This window comes from Talpa europaea (assembly GCF_964194135.1).
Source record: "Talpa europaea genome assembly, chromosome: 4".
Lineage (NCBI taxonomy): Eukaryota > Metazoa > Chordata > Mammalia > Eulipotyphla > Talpidae > Talpa > Talpa europaea.
The window spans coordinates 25,571,846-25,599,522 of record NC_140070.1 but is presented as its reverse complement, the minus strand read 5'-3'; the positions used below and the strand labels follow the sequence as shown (position 1 = coordinate 25,599,522).

Sequence of the window (27,677 nt, the reverse complement as noted above, 5' to 3'; positions counted from 1 at the left end):
GCCAATCAGCGAGACCCACGCCTTCCAGAAGGTCGCATGCGCTCACAGAGCCTGGGCTCGCGCAGCGCCCAGCTCCGGCCGCGCGGTGCGCCGGCGGTAGTGCTCCCACGGGGTCCTCGCTCCCGGGCTAGCGAGTTCCTACCAGGCGTCGTTTCCGAGGTGGGTGGCGGGAGCGGATCCTGATTGGTTCCCTGCGGAGGCGGGGACAGGACTCTGGTGAGCCCGGGACCACTTCCTGAAGCGCGGGGCAGGAAGTTAGCTCTAGAGTGCTGTGGCGCGAGTGCTGTCTGCTGCACTGGTGGCGGCGCGACCTGGAGGCGGGTCCGCGGACTGGCTGTTCGGTCCGGCCGCGGCTCGGGGCCCTTCCTATCGTAGCACCACGGCCCCCTCCTTCAGCCCCGAGCCTGACGCGGCCGCCCAGGGTGCTCCTGCCGGCTGCTTGACGCCGCTCCACGGGGCGCCTACCTGGGCGTCGCCTGGACCTCCAGCCAGGGAACTGGCTCCCGGCTTCAGTGAGAAGCTGTCTTGTCACCCCGCGCCCTGTCCCCCTCCCTGAGCCATCGGCACCCCGGTCCAGAGCGACAGCCTGGGACCTGGGACCAGTCGGATCCAAGACGCTCAGCCCCGGCCCCCCCCAGACCGGACTCTGCATCGTATCAGATATGTCACCCACCATTTCCCACAAGGACAACAGTCGGCAGCGACGGCCGGGGACGTTCAACCACTCCTTGGACTTGAAGAGCGGGCCTCAGCCGCAGGGCGACTGGGATGACCGTCCTCTGGACTTGGTGGGCGGGGAAGGGGACAGAGAAGCCCTTCTGCGGGATGCCACGGGTGACTTTCCTAAAGCCCCTCGGAGCTGCCGAGCGGAATTAAGCAGCATTTTGCTGTTGCTTTTTCTTTATGTGCTTCAGGGCATTCCCCTCGGCCTGGCGGGAAGCATCCCACTCATTTTGCAGAGCAAAAATGTTAGCTATACGGACCAAGCTTTCTTCAGTTTTGTCTTCTGGCCCTTCAGTCTCAAGTTGCTCTGGGCCCCACTGGTTGATGCCGTTTACTTTAGGAGCTTCGGTCGTCGCAAATCTTGGCTGGTGCCTACACAGTATATACTGGGACTCTTCATGATTTATTTATCCACCCAGGTGGACCACATGCTCGGAAATACTGATGGCACGGCCCCTGACGTGGTGGCTCTCACTGTGACTTTCTTTTTGTTTGAATTCCTGGCTGCCACTCAGGACGTCGCAGTGGATGGCTGGGCGTTAACTATGTTATCCCGGGAAAACGTGGGTTATGCTTCTACTTGTAATTCTGTGGGCCAAACAGCGGGCTACTTTTTGGGCAATGTTTTGTTTTTGGCCCTAGAATCTGCAGACTTTTGTAACAAATACTTGCGGTTCCAGCCTCAACCCAGGGGAATCGTTACTCTTTCAGGTAGTGTATTTAAACTACTATGCTCTTGGGTTTATTTTGCGGTTTATGAATCCTTTTGACAGTGCATGACACTGGCAGAAAGCTTAATTTAGTTTTCTGGAAATCTTTCTATGGGAAATGACTTGAGGTAAGTTTTTTCTTTTACTAAAATGAGCTTCAGCCATAATTTCTACAGTGGAACGATCATAATTGTTCAGTACTCAGTGAACAGGGAAAGGCAATCCATCCAATAACCTTGTTGTGTAATGGGGAACAAAACGGAACCCAGGGACCATTTGGCACTTGCCTATTAAACAGTTGCACATTTTTTCAGAAAGTCTGGCTATTGTGAAGACATGAATCCAACTTGAGTCCTGTGGTTCATAGTTCCCTTTTTCTTTTGTGAGGCTGAGATTTCTGGCTTCATGCTTTCTGTCCATTTCTCCTCTACTCTTATGCCAAGAGTCCTCATTTAACCTTCTGGTGAATGGAACAGGGTTCATTCAAACATTAATGAATTGGCCGAGTGATAGAGCTCCAAGGGTCTCTTATGTGTAAAGCAGAGTTGGTTCCACAAGGAATGGGAAAGATGACTAATTTAGGGGTACTCAATTGCCAGCCATTAACTGCTTTGGGGGGAGTCAGGCATAGCATTGCAGGTTAACAGTTGGCCTTATTGAATTATAAGGGGGTAAGTGGAATTCCAGAATGCTCACCAGGTGAAAATGCACTGAGACAGCATAGTACACAGACAGTTATGCAAAGGGCCTTCTGCAGTTTTCAAAGTGCCTGGAGCAGTAATGTGGGCATTAGATTTAGGATATGATACTGAAAGAAAGGTGATGACCAAATTAGTAAGATTTTCTTTATTGCTATGAGAGTTTGAAACTTACCCAGTAAAAAATTATGTGTAAGTTCTAGAAACTATCCCCTTTCTCTGCATGAGTAAATACATGGCCCTGTAAGATTTTCTGTTTCTTAAACTTAACTGACAGCTCAGAAATGAGTGGCCAATATCAGTTACAACCAGCATCAGAAATATAGTAGAATTCTTCATTCTGGTAGTGATGATGAACTTAGGTGATTCTCTTTTTAAATTTTTTAAAAATTTTAACAACTAAACTTTTCTCATCTTCTCAGTACTAGTTTGGAAATTCCCAAGAGTGAAGATGTCAGGGGTAGGTGTGTGGTGAGGAAGTGTATGTGTTAAAATGTTTGGAATTCACAACTAATCTCCTGAATTCTTAACAAACTTGGGAATAACCCTATATCCTATCAGGGATCCCATTTCTACTGCTTCTGATACTGATAAAATGATAATTATACTTTCCCTCAGGCTTTTTGAAGCTAAAAATGGTTGAGAGACTTTGTATCAAAACAGATTTGTCTCTGAGTATTCTAGGGCTATGCTCTTGCTCCTGGTAATTCGCTGCCTAGAAATACACTGTGGGTGCCTCAGCAGTGCGTTTCATCAGTCTGCCTGTTCTGTTCCCCGCTCTGGCTGCGGTGAATTCTCTCACCCTCCCGCGCTTCTGACTGTACCCAGTGCTTGTATAAATAAATAAATCTTAAAAAAAAAAAAAGGCACATAGTAAACAAGTTGCTGGTATGACCCACAGTGTATTTCTTTCTTTCTTTTTTTTTAAAGATTTATTTATTTATTTATACAAGCACTGGGTACAGTCAGAAGCGCGGGAGGGTGAGAGAATTCACCGCAGCCAGAGCGGGGAACAGAACAGGCAGACCGACGAAATGCACTGCTGTGGGGAGCAGCAGGCGCGGCAGGAGAGGTTTGCATGCCATGTGGGACCCTCGCCCAGCGACCAGGGATCTAACTGGCGCTGCAGAGGCTGCGGGCAGCTTCGCAGCCCAGCGCTTGACCGCTGTGCCACCAGGGGAGGTCCTGTGTGCCTTTTTATACTGTTCATATCACCAAGAAGAACTAATGAGGTGATGTGCTGCATAACATGGGAAAGTCTAGAAGAGAAAGCAAGATTTAAGAGGCTATAGAAACTAAATTACTAACTAAATAAATTAGAACTTTCTCTTAAGCATCATATGAATGACCGATAATATATCATTTCAGAGAATGCTATTGGGCATTCAGGAGCTGTTATAAGTAGCCACAACTAAATGGGAAGATCAAAATTGTGCAACTGGATTTTTATTTACACTGATTTGTTATTTTGAGTAACTGGTGGAATTTGAACTTTGTTTCTAGGAAATTGTAAAAATAGATTACTTTTTACTTAATCCTTTTATATCTGTAATGGACTGCTGTTGGTTCAAACAAAGTTAAGAGTTGCAAAGTTCCTGTGTTTTCTCCCTTTTAGGATGGACCGTATCTCTTGTAAACTTGTACTTTCTGGAACTTAAAATAACTAAGAAAAACGAGTGGTCTTAAGGAATTTACAGAGCTCAGAAAGAATGATGAAGGAAATACAATTGCTTAGGTAATAAAAGAAAGCCAAACATAGGCAGATATTTGGAACATCAGAAAAATAAAAGGAAGTGTAATTATGTTTTAAAATTCAAAAATATGTTCTATGACTAACACTTTGAGTGTTGTATTTACATGGAGATGGAATGTATTGTGAAAGAACTGTTTTTGCCATTCTAAATGCAGTAGTCTGCTTAGTAAATTTAGAACAGGAAAAATAAGATCAGAACAGAATCCCTTAGAAACAAGACTTTGATTATGCTAAGATTTACCTAGATTTATGTAATGCTAGGATTTTGTACCTTTAGGGATCCAGGATGGTGCCATCTTCAGAAGTAGCCTTTTTTCTGTCCTACCCCATTTGGCTTTCAAGGACCTTTTGTAGCAAAAAGAGGTGATCTTTTAAGATGCAGGAAATGGTGACCATAACCCCTAAGAACAGAGATTAAATGAACATAAAGTTTTATGATTTGAAAATATATTTCAATTCCTTCGTTCTAAAAGAGGAGAAAACAGGTCAACTGTCCAGTTAGAGTTAAAGATATACCTACAGCTTAAGTTTTCTGACTCCTTATCTGGTGTTTTTCCTATAGTTGGTAGGGAACTAGGAAAATTTTCAAGGAAAACTCCTTAAAACCTTAATATAATATGTGCTGATTGGGGTGTTCTACTAGGGAAAAGTAGAACTCTGACTACTGATGTCTCAAAGACTTCAGCCCATTCCTGGGCTGCCTGGTACCCAGAAGTGGCAGACTACAATTTTTTTGTTTTGCTTTTTTAAATGACCCATGCTGGTTAGGTGACTCAGCATTGAATGCCTATTTGGTGCTAGCCATGGGATAGGTGTGACAATTTGATAAATAAGACCTGGCAGTTCTCCACTCCCAAGGAATGTATAGTTTATAATGCAGATTTGCAAATCAAAATGGTGGAGGGGGTAGATGGATAATATAAATGAGGCAAGTGAGTTGGTACAAACTGGAAATTGGCAGAAACAGTGATGAACTGAAAAGCCCATGCCCATGTAAAGGTGGAAGCCTCAATCCAAATAAATTGTTGTTTTGTGGCAATAGGGATCCTAGGATTGCTAGATCTTATGAGTATTTAACAGAATTTGGAAACTCCTTTTTTTTTTTTTTTAAAGATTTATTTATTCATGTAGGCCAGAGGTGCAGGGGGTGAAAAGACTCACCAGAGACAGAGTGGGGAACAGAACAGGCAGAGTGACTGAAATACACTGCTGAGGGAAGCAGTGGGCAAGACAGGAGAGGTCTGCTACGCCATGTGGATAGCTCCCTGACCGGTGGGGGATTGAACTCCTGCTGCAGTGGCCGTGGATAGCTTCACAGTGATGTGCTTAACCCCTTGCACCACCTGGGAGGCCCTGGAAACTTTTTTTTTTTTTTAATATATCTTCTTTGATTCTTTATTTTTGTTTGTTTAAGGATTCATTTATATTTGTACAAGAGCTGGGGGGGTACAGGCCAGAGACACGGGAGGGTAAGAGGATTCACCAGAGACAGAGCTGGGAGCAGAACAGGCAGAAGGACCAACCGCAGAAGGACCGAAGACACTGCAGAGGGCTACTGCACCATGTGGGAATTTCCCTGGCTGGCCGGGAATCAAACCCGCGCTGCAGAGGCTGCGGACAGCTTCACGGCTCGGCGCTCAACCCACTGCACCACCAGGGAGGCCCACCTGGAAACTTTTTATTTCCTAATTTTATTTTTTTATTTTTTTATTTTATAGAGGCATGTTATTTATTTATTTATTTATTTATTTAATTTATTTGTTTATACATGCGCTGGGTACAGTCAGAAGCGCGGGAGGGTGAGAGAATTCACCAGAGCCAGAGCAGGGAGCAGAGCAGGCAGAAGGACCCAAGTACACTGCTGAGGGGAGCAGCGGGCGGCAGGAGAGGTCTGCGCGCCATGTGGGACCCTCCTCCGGTGGCCGTGGAGCAGCCGGGGATGGAACCGGCGCCGCAGAGGCTGTGGGCAGCTTCGCAACCCAGCGCTCAACCACTGCGCCACCGGGGAGGCCCCACAAGACTTCTTTTAATGTTGCTTTTTTATTCATCTCCTCCTCTCCATCCCGAAATCCTGTAGCTTCTAATCCATTTTCCATACTTTTATAAGCATTTGATTTCAGACATGTTACACAAATGAAATTATTCAATATGTATTATTTGGAGATTGGTTCTTTTTAGTCAGAATAATTATTTTTTTTCGATTCATCCAAATTGTTGACTATCGGGCCTCCCCAGTGGCGCAGTGGTTGAGCGCTGGGTTGCGAAGCTGCCCGTGGCCTCTGCAGCGCTGGTTCGAACCCTGGCTGTTCCCCGGCCACCGGAGGAGGGTCCCGCATGGCCCGCAGACCTCTTCTGCCGCCCGCTGCTCCCATCAGCAGTGTACTTCGGTCCTTCTGCCTGCTCTGCTCTCCGCTCTGGCTCTGGTGAATTCTCTCACCCTCCCATGCTTCTGACTGTACCCAGTGCATGTATAAACAAAAACAAACAAATAAATAAAATAAATAAAACATGCCTCTATTAAAAAAACAAAACAAATTGTTGATTATCAATGATTTTTCCTTTTTATTGCTGAGAAATATCCATGAGTTAGACATTCCACACTTTACTTCACCACTCACCCACTGAAGGGGTTTTCAGTTTTTGGATCTTGCTATGTTAAAAGTAAGTCTTCTTTTCTCTGAGATAAATGCCCAAGAGTACAAATGCTGGTTTATGGTAAATGGATTATTACTTTTGAAAGGAACTGCCAAAGTATTTTCTGGGATGACGGTATCATTTTATCTTCCTACCAGTAATATATGAGTGATCCATTTTATTTGTGTCCCCTGTCATCATTTGATGTTATTATTTTTCATTTTAGATATTCTGCTGTGCTCTTCATCTTCATGTGATAGTTTGGAATGTTCATTGGCCATCTATTTTATACATGTCTAAATTCAGTTTATACAAAATGATTTAGCAATGTCAGGATATAGGTTGAATACAAAAGCTGAATGCAAGAACTTCTTATGATAACATAAAAGAGACATGCCATATATCTTTAATGTAAATGGATTTTGTACCTGACTAGAGTATATTAAAAAATATAAAAAGAGTGATTCATTTTCATCCATTTAACATTGGTCCCAAAGTTAACATGAGGTGAGAGCCCTGAGCCTATTGGCCTCTCAGCCTCAGTCTTCTGTCTAGGGCTGAATTTGAGCCTAGTGTTTTGGGGTAAGATGTCCCTTACTAGCAGGACAGCTACCTAATCTGGTTTTTGATTGGGAAAACAATCTTTTCTCCCTAGAAAAAAACCTGACATGTTGGAGTTAATGAAAGGGTATGTGATTTCAGTGTACCTTCTTAAGGGATGGAAAAATGAGGGATTAGAAAGATTTCAAAATCGGGCCTCCCCGGTGGTGCAGCGGTTGAGCGCTGGGTTGCGAAGCTGCCCACGGCCTCTGCGGCGTGGGTTCGATCCCCGGCTGCTCCCCGACCACTGGAGGAGGGTCCCACATGGTGCGCAGACCTCTCCTGCTGCCCGCTGCTCCCCTCAGCAGTGTACTTCGGTCCTTCTGCCTGCTCTGCTCCCTGCTCTGGCTCTGGTGAATTTTCTCACCCTCCCGTGCCTCTGACTGTACCCAGTGCATGTATAAACAAAACAAACAAATAAATAAAAATAAAACATGCCTCTATTAAAAAAAAATAATAATAAAAATATTTAAAAAAAAAAAAAAAGAAAGATTTCAAAATCAGCTTTGAATTAATTTTTGCTTACATGTCTTTAAAATCCTCACCCCCTTGTAAGATATGACTATACTGTGTAATCAAAGCAGCATGTTCTGGGCTTGTTCTTCAAGAGCATGGATTTTTTTTTTTTAATGATTTATTTATGCATGCAAGAGCTGGGGTACAGGCCAGAGGTGTGCAGGGGGGTGGGGGAGGGCAGTGAGAAGATTACCAGAGACAGAGTAGGGAACAGAACAGGCAGATTGACTGAAGCACACTGCTGAGGGGAGCAGCAGGGCGAGTCAGGGGAGTTCTGCTGCGCCATGTGGGTTGCTTCTTGGCTAGCCAGGAATCGAACTCGAGCTGCAGTGGCTGCAGTTAACTTCATAGGTTGCGTCATATCCCCTGCGCCACCAGGGAGGCCCAAGAGCATGGATATTTTGAGCATGTGTTTAAGGGAGAGATTTGTGGAATAGAAGAAATGTCTATTTCTGCTAAGATTCGGCTTGTGACCCAGGACCAAACTGCTGATATTTCTATTTCAGTTACCTTCACTGTGAAAGTGAGATAATTGGACTGGATGATGATGAGTGTTTAAAGTCACTTCATGTTCTAACTTGTGAAATAGAGAAATGTGCCAAATAAAAGATAAAAGGAAGACTGGATATTTAGAACAGAAGCTGCAAGTTTGTGTTTCCACACTAACTATAGAGTTAATTTTCTTTCTGTGAGAGCATTGGAGAGAGAATTCTGGACTGATCAAGCATGGCTGTACTAGACAGTGCTTCTTAATTTTGTTGCTACTTCCTTGTCGAAGAGAGGTGCCCTATATCACAAAGGGTTTGGGGGCCTAGTCCAAAGCCTTGAAAGCTTGAACTTTTTTATTTTTTATTTTTTTTTTTTTAAAGATTTATTTATTTATTTATTTATTTATTTATACAAGCACTGGGTACAGTCAGAAGCACAGGAGGGTGAGAGAATTCACCAGAGCCAGAGCGGGGAGCAGAGCAGGCAGAAGGACCGAAGTACACTGCTGAGGGGAGCAGCGGGCGGCAGGAGAGGTCTGCGCGCCATGTGGGACCCTCCTCCGGTGGCCGGGGAGCAGCCAGGGATCGAACCAGCACTGCAGAGGCTGTGGGCAGCTTCGCAACCCAGCGCTCAACCACTGCGCCACCGGGGAGGCCCAGAAAGCTTGAACTTTTTTAATGTGTAACGTTTTATCTTAAAAACCCTTGCAAATTTTGCCTTCAGAATTTTTTTATTAGAATGTTTCCCTCTAAATTGAGTAAAATTCAGTCTTTATGTAAGCTCACTATGTTTGTGTATCCATTGGTTTGTATTCCCTTTGACATACCATCATATGGGGAGATGAAGGAGAGGAAGGCAAATACAAATAACTTGTTTAAAGAAGTATGCTCAAGTCTCTATGTTCAGGTAGCATGGTTAGGCTAAAATATGTACCTTTTTCCTAGGTGTAGCTGGTAATAGATAAGAGAGCCTACCAGCTGTAGGTATATAAGTCTCTAGGTGGTATAATGGGGAAAATATTCTTGTTTTGAGTCAGACCTGAGTTTGAATATCACCTCTGGTACTCTGGTGATCCTGTTTCATTGCATGTAAAGAATAAATTATAATACTTGTCTTGGAGAATGTTTTTGAGATTTACAGCAATGTCCTGTGTTTCCCTTTGGGCTCATAAAGGCACTCAGGTACTGGCTATTCAATAATCCTTGGTTACCAGTGAATTGCTACATGCTCTTAATTTTTACATTCATGACAACACTAGATAAGGTCTGGTCATCACTTAAGCATATTTAGTTTATGGGGGGGCCTCCCTGGTGGTGTAGGGGTTAAGTCTTACACTATCGTGCTGTCACCACTGAGACCTGAGTTCAATCCCTCAGCCAGGGAACTTACGCACTTAGAGTACAGAGACCTCTCCTGTGTTGCTACCTGCTCCCCTCAGCAGTGTATTTCAGTAGTTCTGCCTGTTCTGCTCCTGACTCTGTCTCTGGTGAATCATCTCAGCCCCAGCACCTCTGCCTTATACCCACGTTCTTCTATCCATAAATAAATACATAAAAATCTTTTTTTTAAGAGGAATATTTATTTTATTTTATTAAGATTTATTTATTTATTTATTTATTTATTTATACAAGCACTGGGCACAGTCAGAAGCTCGGGGAGGGTGAGAGAATTCACCAGAGCCGGAGCAGAGCAGGCAGAAGGACCGAGGTACACTGCTGAGGGGAGCAGCGGGCGGCAGGAGAGGTCTGCGCACCATGTGGGACCCTCCTCCGGTGGCCGGGAGCAGCCGGGGATCGAACCTGCACTGCAAAGGCTGCGGGCAGCTTCGCAACCCAGCGCTCAACCGCTGCGCCACCAGGGAGGCCCCAAGGAATATTTATTTTAAATAAGTTTTTTTAATTTATTTATGCACGCAAGAACTGGGGTATACGCCAGAGTTGCAGTGGGTCAGAGGATTCACCAGAGACAGAGTGGGGAGCAGAACAGGCAGATCTACTGAATTACACTGCTGAGGGGAGCAGTGGGCAAGACTGCAGAAGTCTGTTGTACCACATGGGCTACTTACCTGGCCAGGGATCGAACTCATGCACAGTGACTGTCAATAGCCTGGTAGAGCTGAGACTTTAACCCCTGTGCCACCAGGGACGCCCTGTTAGGTCTTTTTCCAAAAATCATGATATTCAGAAATCATGAAACTTGAACATCAGTTTGACATATTGATCATACATTTATATATACTTTTGTAGATAGAAATGCATAAATCAAAATTTATCAGAATGTGAATAATGGAATATTTAAGTTACTTTGGTAATGTCTTTTCAGTGATTGGTATAGCGAACTCTAGGTGTTCTCTAGCATCAAAGCAATATTTGTAAACAATGGCCAATGTGTAGTGGTCAGTATTTTATGGTAGTTGGTTTATAAAAGTTCTTTACTTCCGGGCGACAATCTGTCCTCTCTTTCTGAGCTATTAGCTTCATTCTTCTGTTCCTTGAACTGTGCAAAGTCTTGAATTAGGGCTCTTCATTACTTCCATCTTTCATCTGTACTGTTATTTTATCATTAGAGCATGGAGATTTAGAAATAATCTTAACTGCAAACATACTGAAACCTGTTTGACTTGTACTTATTTTTCTTTCTCCTAGTACTGGTAGTATTAAAGAGTTTAAATTCTAGATGAAGGGCCTCCCTGGTGGCGCAAGGGGTTAAGACGAAACCTATGAAGCTATTCACAGCCACTGCAGTATAAGTTTGATCCCCAGCCGGCTAGGCAGCATCCCACATGGTGCATTAGACCTCTTCTGACTCACCCACTGCTCCCCTCAGCAGTGTATTTCAGTCAGTCTGCCTGTTCTGTTTCCCACTCTGTCTCTGGTGAATCCTCTCACTCCCTGCACCTCTGGCCTGTACCCCAGTTCTTGTGTGCATAAATAAAGAAATCTTTAAAAAAAAACAAATTCTAGATGAAGATTTTGTTCATTACAATTGGGAGAATATACTAAGCAAATTTTAAAAGTTTTGGCTTAGAGAACTGGAATCCAAGTACAATGTAACTGAAAATGTTTCATTTTCACTTAATATTTATGTGGAAGCAATTATTTAAATTTTCTGGTCATAGTGAAAGTAACATTTAATGATTTATTTATTTATGCATACAAGAACAGGGGTGTAGGCCAGAGGTGTGGAGGTAAGAGGATTCACCAGAGACAAAGTGGGAAGCAGAATAGGCAGATCTACTGAAATACACTGCTGAGGGGAGCAGCGGGCAAGACAGGAGAGATCTGCTACGCCATGTGGGTCAGCTTCCTGGCCAGGGATGGAACCTGTGCTTGCAGTTGCTGGATATAGCTTGATAGTGGTGACTTTAATCCCTTAGCCACCAAGGAAGCCCAAAAGTAACGTCATTTTTTTCAGGATTTCCTTAACAGCTAATTTAACCCAAATAATGGAAAACACTTTCTCAAAGAGAATATTATAACAGATGAAAGTCTGTAAACAAGTTATTATTTGTCATATTTCACAACTGAAATCAAGAATGCAAAAATAATCAACATTAGCTTCTCTTATAAGAATAATCTTAAATTATTCTTTTTTTTTTAAGATTTATTTTTACTCTTTTTTTTTTTCTGAAAGATTCATTTTATACAGGAACTGGGGTACAGGTCAGAGGCATGGGAGGGTGAGAGGATTCACCAGAGACAGAGCGGGGAGCAGAACAGGCAGATGGACCGAAATACACTGCTGACAGGAGCAGCGGGCGAGACAGGAGAGGTCTGCCGTCCCATGTGGGAATCTCCCTGGCAGGCCAGGAATCATCCTGCGCTACAGAGACTGCCGGCAGCCTCACAGCGCTGCGCTCAACCTGCTGTGCGCAGGCCCTATTTTTACCAGGGAGGCCCTATTTTTACTTATTTATGCATATAAGACCTAGGTTATAGGACAGAAATGCGGGGTGGGGAGTGAGAGGATTCACCAGAGATAAGAGAGGGGAGCAGAACAGGCAGATCGACTGAAATACACTGCTGAAGGGAGCAGCTGGTGAGAGAGGAGAAGTCCCCTGCACCATGTGGGTTAGCTCCCTGGCTGGGCATGGAACTCATGCCTCAGTGGCTGACAATAGCTTGATAGCTCTGAGACTTAACACCTGCTCTATCAGGGAGGCCTCATTCATTCTTTTTGAATAGCTTCCAGAATACTGTATTAACATAAACTAGCAATTATGTGTTCTGACAGTCAATCAAAAACTCTAATGTACTGTTGTGTTTTAAAATGGATACCTTTGTGTTACAGAATGTTTCATCACATAGTGAAATTATTTATAAACTTTCATGGTGGAGAAAAGAATTCACCCAAAATACAAATTTTCATAAATATATAAGCATTTTAACTTATAATTTGCATGATTTGGATATCAGAACCTTGTTATGGGTTAGACTTGTCAAAACTAAATAACTGTCCAGTTCTAGTAGAATTTTTTTTTTTAATAGAGGCATGTTTTTATTTATTTATTTGTTTGTTTGTTTGTTTTGTTTATACATGCACTGGGTACAGTCAGAAGCACTGGAGGGTGAGAGAATTCACCAGAGCCACAGCGGGGAGCAGAGCAGGCAGAAGGACCGAAGTACACTGCTGAGGGGAGCAGCGGGCGGCAGGAGAGGTCTGCGCGCCATATGGGACCCTCCTCCAGTGGCCGGGGAGCAGCCAGGGATCGAACCGATGCTGCAGAGGCTGCAGGCAGCTTCGCAACCCAGTTCTCAACCGCTGCGCCACCGGGGAGGCCCTAGTTCTAATAGAATTTTATTTCAACATTAGTGTTTTTAAATCTCTGTGTAGGCAGTGTGAAATAATGGAAGGAGTATGAAGCGCAGATTCAGAAGATTTAGGTTCAAGTTCTCCCTCGGCTTCTGAGTTTGACCTTTGACAAAAATTGAAGTATTCTGGCCTCCCTGGTGGCGCAGCGGTTGAGCGCTGGGTTGCGAAGCTGCCCACGGCCTCTGCGGCGCCGGTTCGATCCCCGGCTGCTCCCCGGCCACCGGAGGAGGGTCCCACATCGCGCGCAGATCTCTCCTGCCGCCCGCTGCTCCCCTCAGCAGTGTACTTCGGTCCTTCTGCCTGCTCTGCTCCCCACTCTGGCTCTGGTGAATTCTCTCACCCTCCTGCGCTTCTGACTGTACCCAGTGCATGTATAAAACAAACAAATAAATAAAACATGCCTCTATTAAAAAAAAAAAAGATTGAAGTATTCTAAGCTTCGTTTCCTCATTTCTGAATAGTAAAAATGCCTGCTTTATTAGACTCACATATTTACTATGAAAATCATATGAGACAACATTTAAGAAAAGAGCATTTAAATACTACAGTGAACTTGGTCTATACAGAAGTGAAATAGGTGTTAAAAAAAAAACCACCATAGGGCCTCCCCGGTGGCGCAGCGGTTGAGCGCTGGGCTGCAAAGCTGCCCGCAGCCTCTGCAACGCCGGTTCGATCCCCGGCTGCCGGGCGAGGGTCCCACATGGCACTCAGACCTCTCCTGCCACCCGCTGCTCCCCTCAGCAGTGTACTTTGTCAGTCTGCCTATTCTCTTCCCCGCTCTGGCTCTGGTGAATTCTCTCACCCTCCCGCGCTTCTGACTGTATCCAGTGCTTGTATAACTAAATAAATAAATCTTAAAAAAAAAAAAGTAAAATTTTAAAAAAAAATTATAAAAGAAAACACCATGAATGAGGTTGAAACTGTACAGATCCCTTTCCTCTAACTCAGCAGCAGGAACAATATTCAGTACAAATGAAAGCCCTGGCTGAAAGTGACTAGATTCAATGAATAGCTAGTTATGCTACGGGAGCAATTAAATAAAGAGTAAACACATATTAAAAAAAAAAGTACAATCCTAGAATGCTAGAGTTAGAAAGCATCTGGGAATTTCTTCCCAGATTTTCTTTTTATAGCTAAAGGAGATGAAACTGGGTTATCATTAAGTTTTTTTTTGTTTGTTTGTTTTTAAAGATTTATTTACTTATCCACACAAGCACTGGGCACAGTCAGAAGTACAGGAGAGCGAGAGAATTCACCAGAGCCAGAGTGGGGAGCAGAACAGGCAGATGGATGAAATACACTGCTGAGGGGAGTAGCGGTCTGCGCACCATGTGGGACCGTCGCCGGCAGCCGGCGCCGCAGAGGCTGCGGGCAGCTTTGCAGCCCAAAGCTCAACCGCTGCGCCACGAGGGGAGGCCCGTCGTTAAGTTTTGTAGTGGCAAACTAAAATGCATTTCTCAGGTGGTTATAGAGTTACAGATTTTGACATTGCTTGTGTAAAATTTACAATTTTAGGCCTCCCTGGTGGCACAGGGCTTAAAGTCTCGTTGCTATCAATCTATTGCCAGGCACTGGGGCATGAATTTGATTCCTGGCTAGGAAGCTAACCCTCATGGTGCAGCAGACTTCGCCTGCCTTGCCCACTGCTCCTCTCAGCAGAGCATTTCAGTAGATCCGCCCTTTCTGCTCCTCTATCTGTCTCTGGTGAATCCTCTCACCCCCCCGTACCTCTGGCCCACATCCCAGATCTTGTATTCATAAATAAATCTTAAAAAAACTTAAAAAAAATAAAATTCACAATTTTACCATTGACTTAGATTGTAATGGGCACTACGACCTCTCTAAGCCCATTTCTTCATCTATAAATAAGTGCTGGTAATAACCTAATCTATTGGGCCTCCCCGGTGGCGCAGCGGTTGAGCACTGGGCTGCGAAGCTGCCCGCAGCCTCTGCAGTGCCGGTTCGATGCCCGGCCACCGGGCGAGGGTCCCACATGGCATGCAGACCTCTCCTGCCACCCGCTGCTCCCCTCAGCAGTGTATTTCATCAGTCTGCCTGATCTGCTCCCGGTCTGGCTCTGGTGAATTCTCTCACCCTCCCGTGCTTCTGACTGTACCCAATGGTTGTATAAATAAATAAATCTTTTTATAAAAAAACCCTAATCTGTTGAGTTATAGTATAAGACAGCTACATATAAAATATGTTTAAAATGCTTAACACATTTATGGCACCCAGTATGCACCGGGTAATGGTGCCTCAGTTATTACCATTATTTTTAGCTCTTACAAAGTATCTTCCAGAACATCATACACTCTTTCCTCTTGGTTTGTTCAAAATAATCACTAATGACCCAGCTGTCCTTCACTGAAGCAACCCAAATAGTACTCTTCATATGTCCCCATTGTGCACCTACAAGTATAAGGAACTTGCTTTTTATCCACAGAATTGAAAAGAGAAGGCTATTCTTAAACAGATTAAAAACATTAGGAAGTTTAGTAAAAGTTGGAAAATTTAACAAAAATGATTATCTGTTGTCCAAATTGGTATAATTTAATAAAGAACTGAAAAAACTTCAATGCTTAAGATGTGACTAATGGATATTAGGGGATATGAAAATCATATCCTTCCCTTTAGCACTTTCCTTGAATAAAATGACATGGTAGACCTTTGTTTTATTCAACCCAATTGCACATTAAATGTCTGGACCTTTACCCCCTTTTATTTTTGTTAAGTAACACTGTATTTTTTTTGTTAAGTAACACTGTATTTGGGGTCGGAAAATGTGTGTTTTAACAAAACCAGGACAGTCTTGTTTACCCTGTGCCTGGTACAACGCTGTGAAGATGATAGACATCTAAATGTTGATATTTTAAAACATTTCTGATTGAGGAAAAGTTATATACAGAAATATTTAATATCAATGAAAATAGCCTATTTCAAAAATTAATTACAGATTTAAAACACTCTTAATTTCAGATTTCCTTTTTTTCTGGGGAGCTGTATTTTTAATAACAACAACTTTAGTTGCCCTTCTGAAAAAAGAAAACAAAGAAGTATCAGGAAAAGAAGAAACTCAAGGGATCACAGATACATACAAGCTGCTTTTTGCAATTATAAAAATGCCAGCAGTTCTGACATTTTGCCTTCTGATTCTAACAGCAAAGGTAAGAGAAATATAAAGCAAATTTACCAGTCTGGTTTTTTTTTTTTTTTTTGAAGATTTATTTTATTTATTTATGCATATAAGAGCTGGAGTGTAGGCCAGTGTTGGGGGGGTGTGGTGAGAGACAAAGTGGGGAGCAGAACAGTCAGATTGACTGAAATACACTGCTGAGGGGAGAAGCCAACAAAGCTGGAGACATCTGCTGTGCCTTGTGTGTTAGCTCCCTGGCCAAACTCATGCCACAGTGGCTGGCAATAGCTTGATAGCACTGTCTCTTTAACCCCTGTGCCACCAGGGAGGCCCTCCTGTCCCAGTCTCTTAATTGCCAATATCATGGAATACTTACATTGTCTTTCATATAACAAGTCCCTGTCCACTACCATTAGAATTTAGTGGTAAAAAGCAACATCTTCTCTTTATTAAATGTGTTTTAAAAGTTGTGATAATAAAATATACATTCAAAATAAGTTAAATGTCCCGGAATCTTGAAAGGAATTACTCCAATATTAAGTGCTTCTAATAAATGTGAACTTTTATTGATATTAATGTTCAGTATAGAAATGAATGCTGTGAAATAAATGCTCTCTGCTATTGTAAGTATAATGCTAGTGGTAGTAAAATTATCTACTTAGAATGTGATTTACAAAGATATTAGAAGTCTATTTAAAAATTAGTTGATTTCTTCTAATTCTGGAAGGAAATAGCCTTCAAATGGGAATTTTATTGATTTTTAAATTTATTCTGTAGGTTTTCTATATTAAGATTTACTAATTTTATAGTTCTAACACATTTTAAAAACATGCCAGAAGAAAGTATTTTGTTATAATACTTTTGCTGCTAGTATTGGAATTAATAATTGGAAGTAATAGTCCTAAATATTGGAATTAATATTGGAATTAATAGTTCTAAAATCTAAAATAAGTTTTACAGAATTTTCATATTATGTGTTCATCCTATCTTTCATAAACACATCTATCTTTTGACAACCTTAAAGGAAAAATTATAGTCTTATTCTGAAATACTGAGTTTTTTCCTACTCTCATAGGAAAGGTTAAACATTAAAGAAATTCAAATTTGAGGAACTCATGATTCAGTTTTAGGAAATGCTGAAAGATTTAAGGCAGACAATGGCATGTAATTGCAATGTTTAGTAACAAAATTGGTAACATTTTGGGTATATTCTCCCCTATATATATGTAGACCTGTAGGTATGCATGTACATATACATATACTTGCATATGTAAATATAATGAATAAGTTAATTATAGTCAGTAAATTAATATATATTTTTAAATGCAAATACTTTACAAGAATTGGATCAATAAATATACAATTTTTATCTTATTTTTGTCCTGTTTTACCATATGTATTCCTGTATCTTGAAAGCATACTTTAAAAAAAAAAAAAAAGGTTTATTTATTTATACAAGAACCATGGGGTACAGGCCAGATGTGCAGGAGAGTGAGAGGATTCACCAGAGACAGAGTGGGGAACAAAACAGGCAGATTGACTGAAATACACTGCTGAGGGGAGCAGCGGGCAAGAAAGGAAAGGTCTGCCGTGCCATGTGGGTTTCTCCCCGGCCAGCCGGGATTGAAGCAGTGCTGTGGAGGCTGTGGACAGCTTCATAGAGCTGGGCGGCACTCAACCGCCTGTGCCACCAGGGAGCCCCCATGAAAGCATAAGTTTTAATAGCTATGTTGTCACAGTGAAAAAATTTGCTTTAATTTGCGCATTCATTTTTCTATTATATATTTAGTTTGATGGGCCTCCCTGGTGCTACAAGGGGTTAAGAGTCAGCATATGAAGCCAGCAATAGCTACTGCAGCACAGTGCTGTGCTTAACCCCTTGTGCCACCAGGGAAGCCCTCTCCTAACTTCTAACACCATACATTAATTTTATCTGCTTTTGAGTTTTGGAATATCCAGTATTTATTCTCATATTATTGTATGATTTCATTTAATTTCATTTAATCATTTAATCTCTTGTATTATTTCATTTAATATTATGTTTGTATTTTTTTTTAAGATTTATTTATTATTTATGCATACAAGAACTGGAGTATAGGCCAGAGGTGTGGAGGGTGAGAGAATTCACCAGAGACAACAGAACAGGCAAATTAACCGAAATACACTGCTGAGAGAAGTGAGCGAGTCAGGAGAAGTCTGCTGAGCCATGTGGGTCTCACCCTGGCCAGGGATCGAACTCATGCTGCGGACAGCCTCATAGGTTGCATGTTAACCCTTTGTGCCACCAGGGAGGCCCAGTATTATGCTTGTATAATTTATCCACATTGTTATTTATAGCAAAAGTTTGTTCATTTTTTTTGTTTATAATAATCCATTATATGTTTATGCCACAATTTGTTCATTCTCTTGACGGTAGATACTTATTTCTACTTTTGGACTATTATAACTAATAAGTCTAGGAATACTCATATACATGATTTCTGATGACCTGTAGGTGCACATTTCTGATGAGTAAATACCTAGGAGTACAACTGCCCTAGACTGCAGTTCTTGTATGCATAAATAAATAACAAAATCTTTAAAAACAAAAAACAAACAAACAAAATGTGTGTATGGCAGTACTATCACAGAAGTAATTTTGTGATATCTTTAAGGAATTATTTCAGGAACCATATCATGTCCCTTAATCCCATTAAATTTTGTTGTTAACTTTGATTTACTTTGTTAACCCATTATAAAGTTACCTTTTCCTTTTTTAATTAAATAATTTAGGGGCCTCCCTGGTGGCACAAGGGGTAAAGCGTCAGTACTAGGAAACTATCCCCAGGCACTGTAGCACGAGTTCAATCCCTGGCCAGGGAGCTACCCACATGGTGCAGCAGACCTCTCCTGTCTTGTCCGCTGCTCCCCTCAGCAGTGTTTTTTAGTCAATCCGCCTATTCTGTTCCCGCTCTGACTCTGGCCAATTCTCTCACCCCCTGCACCTCTGGCCTGTTCCCCAGTTCTTGTATGCATAAATAAATCTTTTTAAAAAATAAAAATGAAAAGTAATTTATATGGGGATACTTTAAGACTATGTAAAAATCTTTGTTTAGGACAGCAGCTCTGTTGCCCATCTGTGACTATGCAGGTATCTCTTCTTTACCAACCTTCTCCCTTCACAAAGCAGCAGAGGCAGCAGCTCTCCTTCCAAGGCAGCTGGCCTGTGACTGCAGGTTGCTCTTTTAACAAACCTGTCTTTTCAGGGCAGTTCTTTCTGCCCACTTGTATCTGTGCAAGTGACTATTAGTCTTCACTCCCTTTTTATAATAAACCTGCCCCTTTGGATATAAAAAAAATCTGTTTAAATATTTCTTGTTTTATTGAAATAACATTGCATCATAGCATTATCTAAGTTTCAGGTCTTCATTGTTAAGTATCAACATGTGCATCATACTACATAGATTGTCTGAATATCTTATTTCATCTCAAACTTTTACCCAGTACTTTTAACATCTTACTATTTTTTGCTGTTGTTTTAAGAATTAATCTAACTATACTTTTTCTTCCCCTATATCTTATTTAACTTCTCAGATATAATAGGGAAATTTAGTTGAAATTAGAGCCATCTACAGTTCCTAAGAGTGCTAAAGTACCCATGTTTTCACTGAATGTTGCTAGTGTACCACAGGCAAAGTGGTAGTGTAGTATGTGTAGTAACTTGATTGTTTTCCCTGATGTTATAATATGATTGTTACTTGGAGACTTAGTTTCTTTGAAGAACTTACATATGCTTAGAGGATAAGCACAAATAATTTTTTTTTCTTTTTTTACAGATTGGTTTTTCAGCAGCAGATGCAGTAACAGGACTGAAATTGATCGAAGAGGGAGTACCCAAAGAACATTTAGCCTTATTGGCAGTTCCAATGGTTCCTTTGCAGATAATACTGCCTCTGATTATAAGCAAATACACTGCAGGTCCCCAGCCACTAAATGTGTTTTACAAAGCCATGCCCTATAGGTAAAAACAAAATAAAACCTTCTTAAGTGAGAAAGGTTAAATGAGGGACATACATTAGTATCACTAATATCTGTGTATAGAGTATATATGAGAAATGACTTCAGAAGCATCTTTTAACCTTAGTATCATTTACTAAATCATTTACTAAATACATATATTTTTACCTTTTCTTTTTAAAGACTTATTTTACTTATTTTAGGCATACAGGAGCTAGGGTATAGGCCAAAAGTGTAGGGGGTGAGAGGATTCACTAAAGACAGTGGGGAGCAGAACAGACAGATTGACTGAAATACACTGCTGAGGGAAGTAGTGGGTGAGACAGGAGAGGTCTACACCCTGTGGGTTCGCAGTGGCTGCTGATAGCTTTATAGTGCTGAGACTTAACCCCTTGCACGACCAGGGAGGCCCTATTTTTACCTCTTTTTTAACCTCCTAGTAGGTTTTAGTGACAGGTTTCTTTCATATGATAGGCAAACAGATTTAGTTTTGTTTTTTAAACTAAAATGGCTGTCAGTTTCTTTTATTTTTTATCTTTTCTATAGATTATTGCTTGGATTAGAGTATGCATTGCTGGTTTGGTGGACTCCTAAAGTAGAACATCAAGGCGGATTCCCTATATATTACTATGTTACAGTGCTGTTGAGTTACGCATTGCATCAGGTAAGTTTGCTGTGGTTTTCTTAGGAAGGAAACTGTATATATAAAATAAAGAAGAAATTTGGCTACAATTTCTTTAAAATCATGATAGTAAATTTAGGATATAAACTGGACTCCTGACACTGGAAAAAAAATTTTTTTAAGATTTATTTATTTATTTTATACAAGAACCGGGGTATAGGCCAGAGGTGCGGGAGGGTGAGAGGATTCACCAGAGACAGAGTGGGGAACAGAACAGGCAGACTGACGAAATACACTGCTGAGGGGAGCAGCGGGTGAAACAGGAGAGGTCTTCCTCGCCATGTGGGACCTTCGCTGGCCGGCCGGGATCGAACTGGCGCTGCAGAGGCTGCGGACAGCTTCACAGCATGGTGATCAACCACCCACCAGGGGAGGTTCACATTTAGATGTGAACTTTAAATCTCATGGCTTTTGATTTAATAAGTTCTATTCATGAAGAGTTCCTTTTTCATTCACTGACTTTTTTGTTCTTCAACAAGTATTGGTTACATTTCATATTTACTTACTAAGTATCTCTCAATCCATCCATAAATTTGGGTTCTTTCTTCCATTCCTGATGTCTTTCTGAAATTATTGAGAAATAATTCTGCATTGAAAATTATGACTTGAAAATCTTTAAAATTGTTTTGATTATAGAAGCTGTGTGTCAAGCTGCTTTTTAAAATCATTGTTAAATATATTTGTAATCCCTAAAAGGAAAGACCCCACTTTACCCAGGCCTCACTGCTGTTGCAGAATGGGGAGTTTGTTTCCTGGGTAAGAAATGCAAGTAGGGCCTCCCCGGTGGTGTGGCGGTTGAACGCTGGGCTGCAAAGCTGCCTGCAGCTTCTGCAGCGCTGGTTCGATCCCCGGCCACCGGCGAGGCTCCCACATGGCGCACAGACCTCTCCTACCTCTCCTGCCACTCCTGCTGCTCCCCTCAGCAGTGTATTTCGTCAGTCTGTCCTGCTCCCCGCTCTGGCTCTGGTGAATTCTCTCACCCTTCCGTGCTTCTGACTGTGCCCAGTGCTTGTATGTATAAATAAATAAATCTTTAAAAAAAAAAAAAAAGAAATGCAAGTAAATGGCAGATGTCCAGCAGTGCAGTTGGACTCAGCTACAATTATTGGAAATTGTACTTCAGAGTCATTTTGGATTTTTCTATGAAATTTCATTTAAATTCTTTGAAAGCTATATTTACTGACTCTACTTTGTATTTAACTAAAACTTAAAAATATGATGACCTAGTGGTCTCAACAATTTTTGGCATACAATTCCATTGTGGGTAGTAGCTGATTAACACAACCCACAGTGTTGTAAAATTGTTGAGACTAGAGTCTCAAATATTTTTTTTTTCTGTTTTGTATATAGTTAATGCTAGGCACAAAATAGAATTTAAAGTAAGTACATTAGGGCCTCCCTGGTGGCACAGCGGTTGAGCGCTGGGTTGCGAAGCTGCCCGCAGCCTCTGCGGTGCCAGTTCGATCCCCGGCTGCTCCCCAGCCTCCAGAGGAGGGTCCCACATGGCACGCAGACCTCTCCTGCCGCCCGCTGCTCCCCTCAGCAGTGTACTTCGGTCCTTCTGCCTTCTCTGCTCCCCGCTCTGGCTCTGGTGAATTCTCTCACCCTCCTGCGCTTCTGACTGTACCCAGTGCATGTATAAACAAAACAAACAAACAAATAAAATAAATAAATAAATAAATAAGGCATGCCTCTATAAAAAAAAAATAAAATAAAGTAAGTACATTAGCTGGGCCTCCCTGGTGGCACAAGGGGTTAAGCACCACACTATGAAGCAGTCCACAGCCTCTGCAGCATGAGTTTGATCCCTGGCCAGTCAGGGAGAAACGCACATGGCGCAGCAGACCTCTCCTGACTTGCCTGATGCTCCCCTCAGCAGTGTACTTTGGTCAGTCTGCCTGTTCTGTTCCCCACTCTGTCTCTGGTGAATCCTCTCACCGCCCCCCCTCACCCCGCACTTCTGGTCTGTACCCCAGCTCTTTGTATGCATAAATAAATAAATCTTAAAAAAAAAATAAGTACATTAGCTTAGTGTTTCATTATCTCTGAAAGTCAGGAAAACTGTGATATAATAGCCAAAAAAGCCATGTTTGATTTTGAATTTAATTAGATAATTTCCCAAAGTGTAGTAATTATAAAACTCAGACAACCAGATGCTTTGTGGGGAAAAACGTTACAAGACCAAATAAATTTAAGATACATGACTTAACTTCTCTTTATGTAATATCTTAATCATTCCGTCAGCAAATATTTAATAGACACCTATTCCATACCAGAAATCATTCTAAAATACTAAGTATGAATAAAATCCCTGCCTTTAAGGAATTTATATCTTTCAGAAGGCCTACAGTAAAAAAGACCTATTTAATTTTGTGCAACTTAGTATTTCTCAGCTTTATTTGACTTTGGAATGCTTCTTTCTATGAACATCCCATGGGCTCATTCTAGAATGCTGTTTTGGAAACATGGTTTGTTTTCATGTCCCTAAATGAAGTGTTAACTCTTGTCTCTTAAGCACTTTCTTGCCTCTTGAGGATTTTTCTCTTTAGTTTGTTGCAGAAACTTTGCAATGTTATTTTCCTTTTGTAAGTGTAGGCTAAAATTGCATGATTTATGCACTCCATATGTATATTTATGTTCCTTTGACTGTTTATATGTATAACATGTTTATAATTGTAGTTAGGCACACAGATGGTTTATTTAGGTCCAGTACAAATATGGCAACTATGGGGCTTTGCTTATTGCTCTATCATCCTTCAGTGTCTCCTCATTTCTCATTTTTTATTTTATATATTTTTTACATCATTTTTCATTTTTGCACAATGTATGCATTTTCATCTTGGTTATATTCCCCACATAGTTCCCACCCCTCATCTCTCATTTATCTATTGAATCTTCCTTGACTACTGTGGTAAAATTAATCTCTCATATTTTTAGATCCCAGTTGCACAGTGTATGCATACTTAACTACTTACTTACATACTTACACAGTGTATGCATACTTATTACATTTCATTATAATCATTTATCCCCTATTTTCCCACCCTGGAATAAATTTTTCAAGAGCATAGAGGGATTGTATCTTATACAATACAGCTTTGTATTGCCATGATCTGGCTGAGAACCTGACTTATATTAGGCACTTAATAAATATATATTGACTTGAGTTTAATAAGAGTCATGAAAATTAATTTTCAGGTTTTTTATTTTGATATTCTTAATTTAGACAAACTCATAATATCTAACTATATTAGAGATGTTTTACTTTTTCCCTTTAGGTTACATTGTACAGCATGTATGTTTCTGTAATGGCTTTCAATGCAAAGGTTAGTGATCCACTCATCGGAGGAACATATATGACCCTTCTAAATACCGTTTCCAATCTGGGAGGAAACTGGCCTTCTACAGTAGCTCTTTGGTTGGTAGATCCCCTCACAGTGAAAGAATGTGTAGGAGCATCAAATCAGAATTGTGGAACACCTGATGCTGTTGAGGTAAGTATGTTGTAATTTTAAGTAACATTAAAATATTCATTTCCAGGCCTTCCTGGTGGCCAAGGGGTTAAGTTCTCTGCGCTGTCACCTTTACTTCCTGAGTTCAACCACAGGCCAGGGAGCTAACCCACATATGGCGCAACAGACCTCTCCTACCTCTCCCGCTGCTCCCCTTAACAGTGTATTTCAGTAAATCTGCCTGTTCTGCTCCCCACTCCGTCTCTGGTTAGTCCTTTCATCCCCGACACCTCTGGCCTACACCTCAGTTCTACCCAAAAATAAAAAAAAAATAAAAATAAATATATATAAAATTTCCTCTTTTTGCTTCTAGAAGTATTGTATCTTCTTTTGAAAATCATGTCTATCCATAATTCTAGTGTAGAAATGTATATATTCTTTCCCACCAAAAGTAGTTTATGTTTAACACTCAAAGTATATGTTTAACACTCAAATCAGTAAAAAGTAGCTTACTTGATGGCACAACGGGTTAAGCACCACACTCTGCAGCACAAGTTCGATCCCCCAACTGGCCAGGGAACAACTCACATGGCAAAGCAGAGCTCTCCTGACTCACCTGCTGCTCCCCTCAGCAGTGTATTTCAGTCAGTCTGCCTGTTCTATTCCCCACTCTGTTTCTGGTGAATCTTCTCACCCCCCCACATCTCTGACCTGTACACCAGCTTTTGTATGCGTCTCAGCAAGATCAGGGGGAGAACAATCTCCTCCACCTTGAAGGTTACTGTCCTATACAATAGATACTTAATAAATTAATAATTAATGGCTATGTTTTACAATTGTAAAGAAAAATTTCACTAGCTGTTTGTAGGAAAACTGTAACTAAAACTGAATGGTTAGTAGTTTGATTATTTCAGAGTAATGTATTTCAGAGTATTTCAGAGATTATTTCAACTTCTGCAGTTGATTCATTGGAAGTTTCTTCACATTTCCAAATATGAAAGGCTGCATTTTGAAAATGAGCGTTTTATATAGCAAAAACAAAAGAAAACTTTCTTTGAGTATGATTTCCATCTTAGTTTTCCCCAAAGGAAAGTTTTCCTTTAGTCTTTAGGGACTTAGCTCCTTTATAGGCTTTGGCAGAAGTTGTGAGACAGCACCCACAGGTCTAAATCATGGTGCAGGTGGTCAGTCCTTCCGGGATTCTCAAGAATGATTCCAAACTACCTTGCTGTGAATGTCACAACTTTTGCAGTAATGGAAATTCACATACAGCTTGGGAAGCACGTAGGCATGAGGACACTTGCTTTGGAAATGTCCTTGACAGCTGCTACTCCTTTGTGTTTCAAGGACTGACATCTTAAGAGTTTTGGGGCATCTTGGTGTAACTAATAGACTAGACATGGCCACAGCCCTTTTAGGCTGAACCTTTCTTTTTCCTTCTTTTCTTTTTCTTTTTTTTAAAGATTGATTTATTTATGCGTGTAAGAACGGGGGTACAGGCCAGAGTGTGGGGGTGAGAGGATTCACCAGAGACAGAGTGGGGAACAGAACAGGCATATTGACTGATATACTCTGCTGAGGGGAGCAGCGGGCCAATCAGGAGAGGTCTGCTGCACCATGTAGGTAGCTCCCTGGCCAGGGATCGGACTCATGCTACAGAGGATGCGTCTTAACCCCTTGCGCCACCAGGGAGGCCCCTATTCCTTCTTTTCATAGTCATCTGGCAAATGAAGACCTGAGAGGGCCCAAAAATTGTTTTTATTCTGTTAATAGCATTAAAAAGATATATTGCCATGTTTCGCCATTTGAAGTGAAAGGAATGTTGAAACGTTTCAACAAAAATATTTTTTGATTACTCCTTTAAATTACCAAGTAGAAACATGTAAATTGTGAATTCTTCCATTTTGAAATTGGAAATATTTATTATAATTTTATTTTTACAGCTTTGCAAAAAACTTGGTGGCTCATGTGTTACGGCATTGGATGGTTATTACGTGGAGTCCATTATTTGTGTTTTTATTGGATTTGCTTGGTGGTTCTTTCTTGGTCCAAAATTTAAAAAGTTACAGGATGAAGGACCATCTTCATGGAAGTGTAAAAGGAGCAATTAATCCATTCACTACTGGACATTCTAGAAAGGTAACTATAGTTTTAATTCAGAGAGCTATGATAATCCATGCACATAAGCATAAAACATTATTTTAAAAAGGAGATTATTAATATAAAATGCCAAATGGTTGAAAATTAAGGCCTTTCTGTATATTTGATCATATTTTTCCTTGTCTTGATGTATTGAAAATTCACTGAAAGTCAAGAAATTGGTTCAAAAACAACTTTCCTGATCTTGTTATTTGATTTATTATCTTTTTAATATATTGACCAAAGCATGTTTTAAGCCATAGTATAGTAGTCATGGGTGGTAATCATGCAGTCAAGTATTGCGATTAGTACCTATCATTGAGCTGTATTTACATTTTTTGTAAAATATATTAAATGGAACAGCACTTGATATCAAGGTACTAACTATAGCTAGTTTGACCTTATCAACAGTTAAATATTATTTTGAATAGCAAATTGGTTAAATATGTGGAATTCGCTAAGAAAAGAATGGAAACTTCTGAAATGCCATGTTGATATTATTTTTTCTGACCTTAATCACATTGTACTAATGAATCTGTGTTAAAAATACTATTTTAAATGTATTTCCTGTTTTTGTAAGCGTTAAAGATTTATAAGAAGATTATTCAAGCTATTTTTTTATAAAATGAAATCTATGAGTTTTAATTTATTGATTCCTCTACTCCCCTTTTTTGGGAAGAGATTTTGATTCCTAGTTAATTTATGCCCTAAAACTTACTTATGTTTTTTTTTTGGGGGGGGGGCGTCGTAAGTGCTTCATGGCACATAGCTCATGAGGGGATCAAATTTAGTGTTGTATGTATGTTCATGGCAAAGTGTTGAAAATAAAAATTAAACATTTTTCTTCACATAGTTTTTTTTTTTTATTACTGAGAGGAAAAAAAATCAGTAAGCTTCCTGATTAAGTACAACTTAAATAGGTACTACAGTTTTAAAAACTAATTCTTTAAGGAGAAAGACAGACATTCTGTGCCTTTGACAAACTAAATCGTGGCAGAAGAATGTTTCTTAATTACGCACTTTACTAGTGAGAAAAGATCTCACAATTAATTACCTTATACCAAACCAGGTACTGTATTTCCACTTACTAAAGCACAGGCTTCTGTTTGTGAACTGTAATTTTCATTGGAGGATTGGTATCCCAGGAGAATTAAGCTTTTGAAAGTACTTTGATTTCCAACACATATCTACTCTCCCCCCAGTAATAAGGTTCTTTGCACATTTTGTGGCATGTATTACTCTTCAGAAATTATATAAATACTACAAGAGTTGGCAGGGGGGTGGGAGATTGAGTCTTAATAATTTTGTCTGTGGGAAAATATATACTAACTCCTGACTTT

General features: G+C 40.8%; 1 protein-coding gene across 1 annotated transcript; it reads left to right on the top strand.

Annotated features, from left to right (window-relative positions):
• Positions 1-522: 522 nt before the first annotated feature.
• Positions 523-26,309, top strand: SLC33A1 (solute carrier family 33 member 1; the record flags this gene model as incomplete). The annotated part of the gene is made up of 6 exons (XM_084232038.1): positions 523-1,434; positions 15,912-16,099; positions 19,884-20,068; positions 20,611-20,728; positions 24,025-24,240; positions 26,142-26,309. The coding sequence occupies exons 1-6, from the start codon at positions 663-665 to the stop codon at positions 26,307-26,309; spliced, it is 1,647 nt and encodes a 548-aa protein (XP_084088164.1). The 5' UTR covers positions 523-662.
• Positions 26,310-27,677: the final 1,368 nt, after the last annotated feature.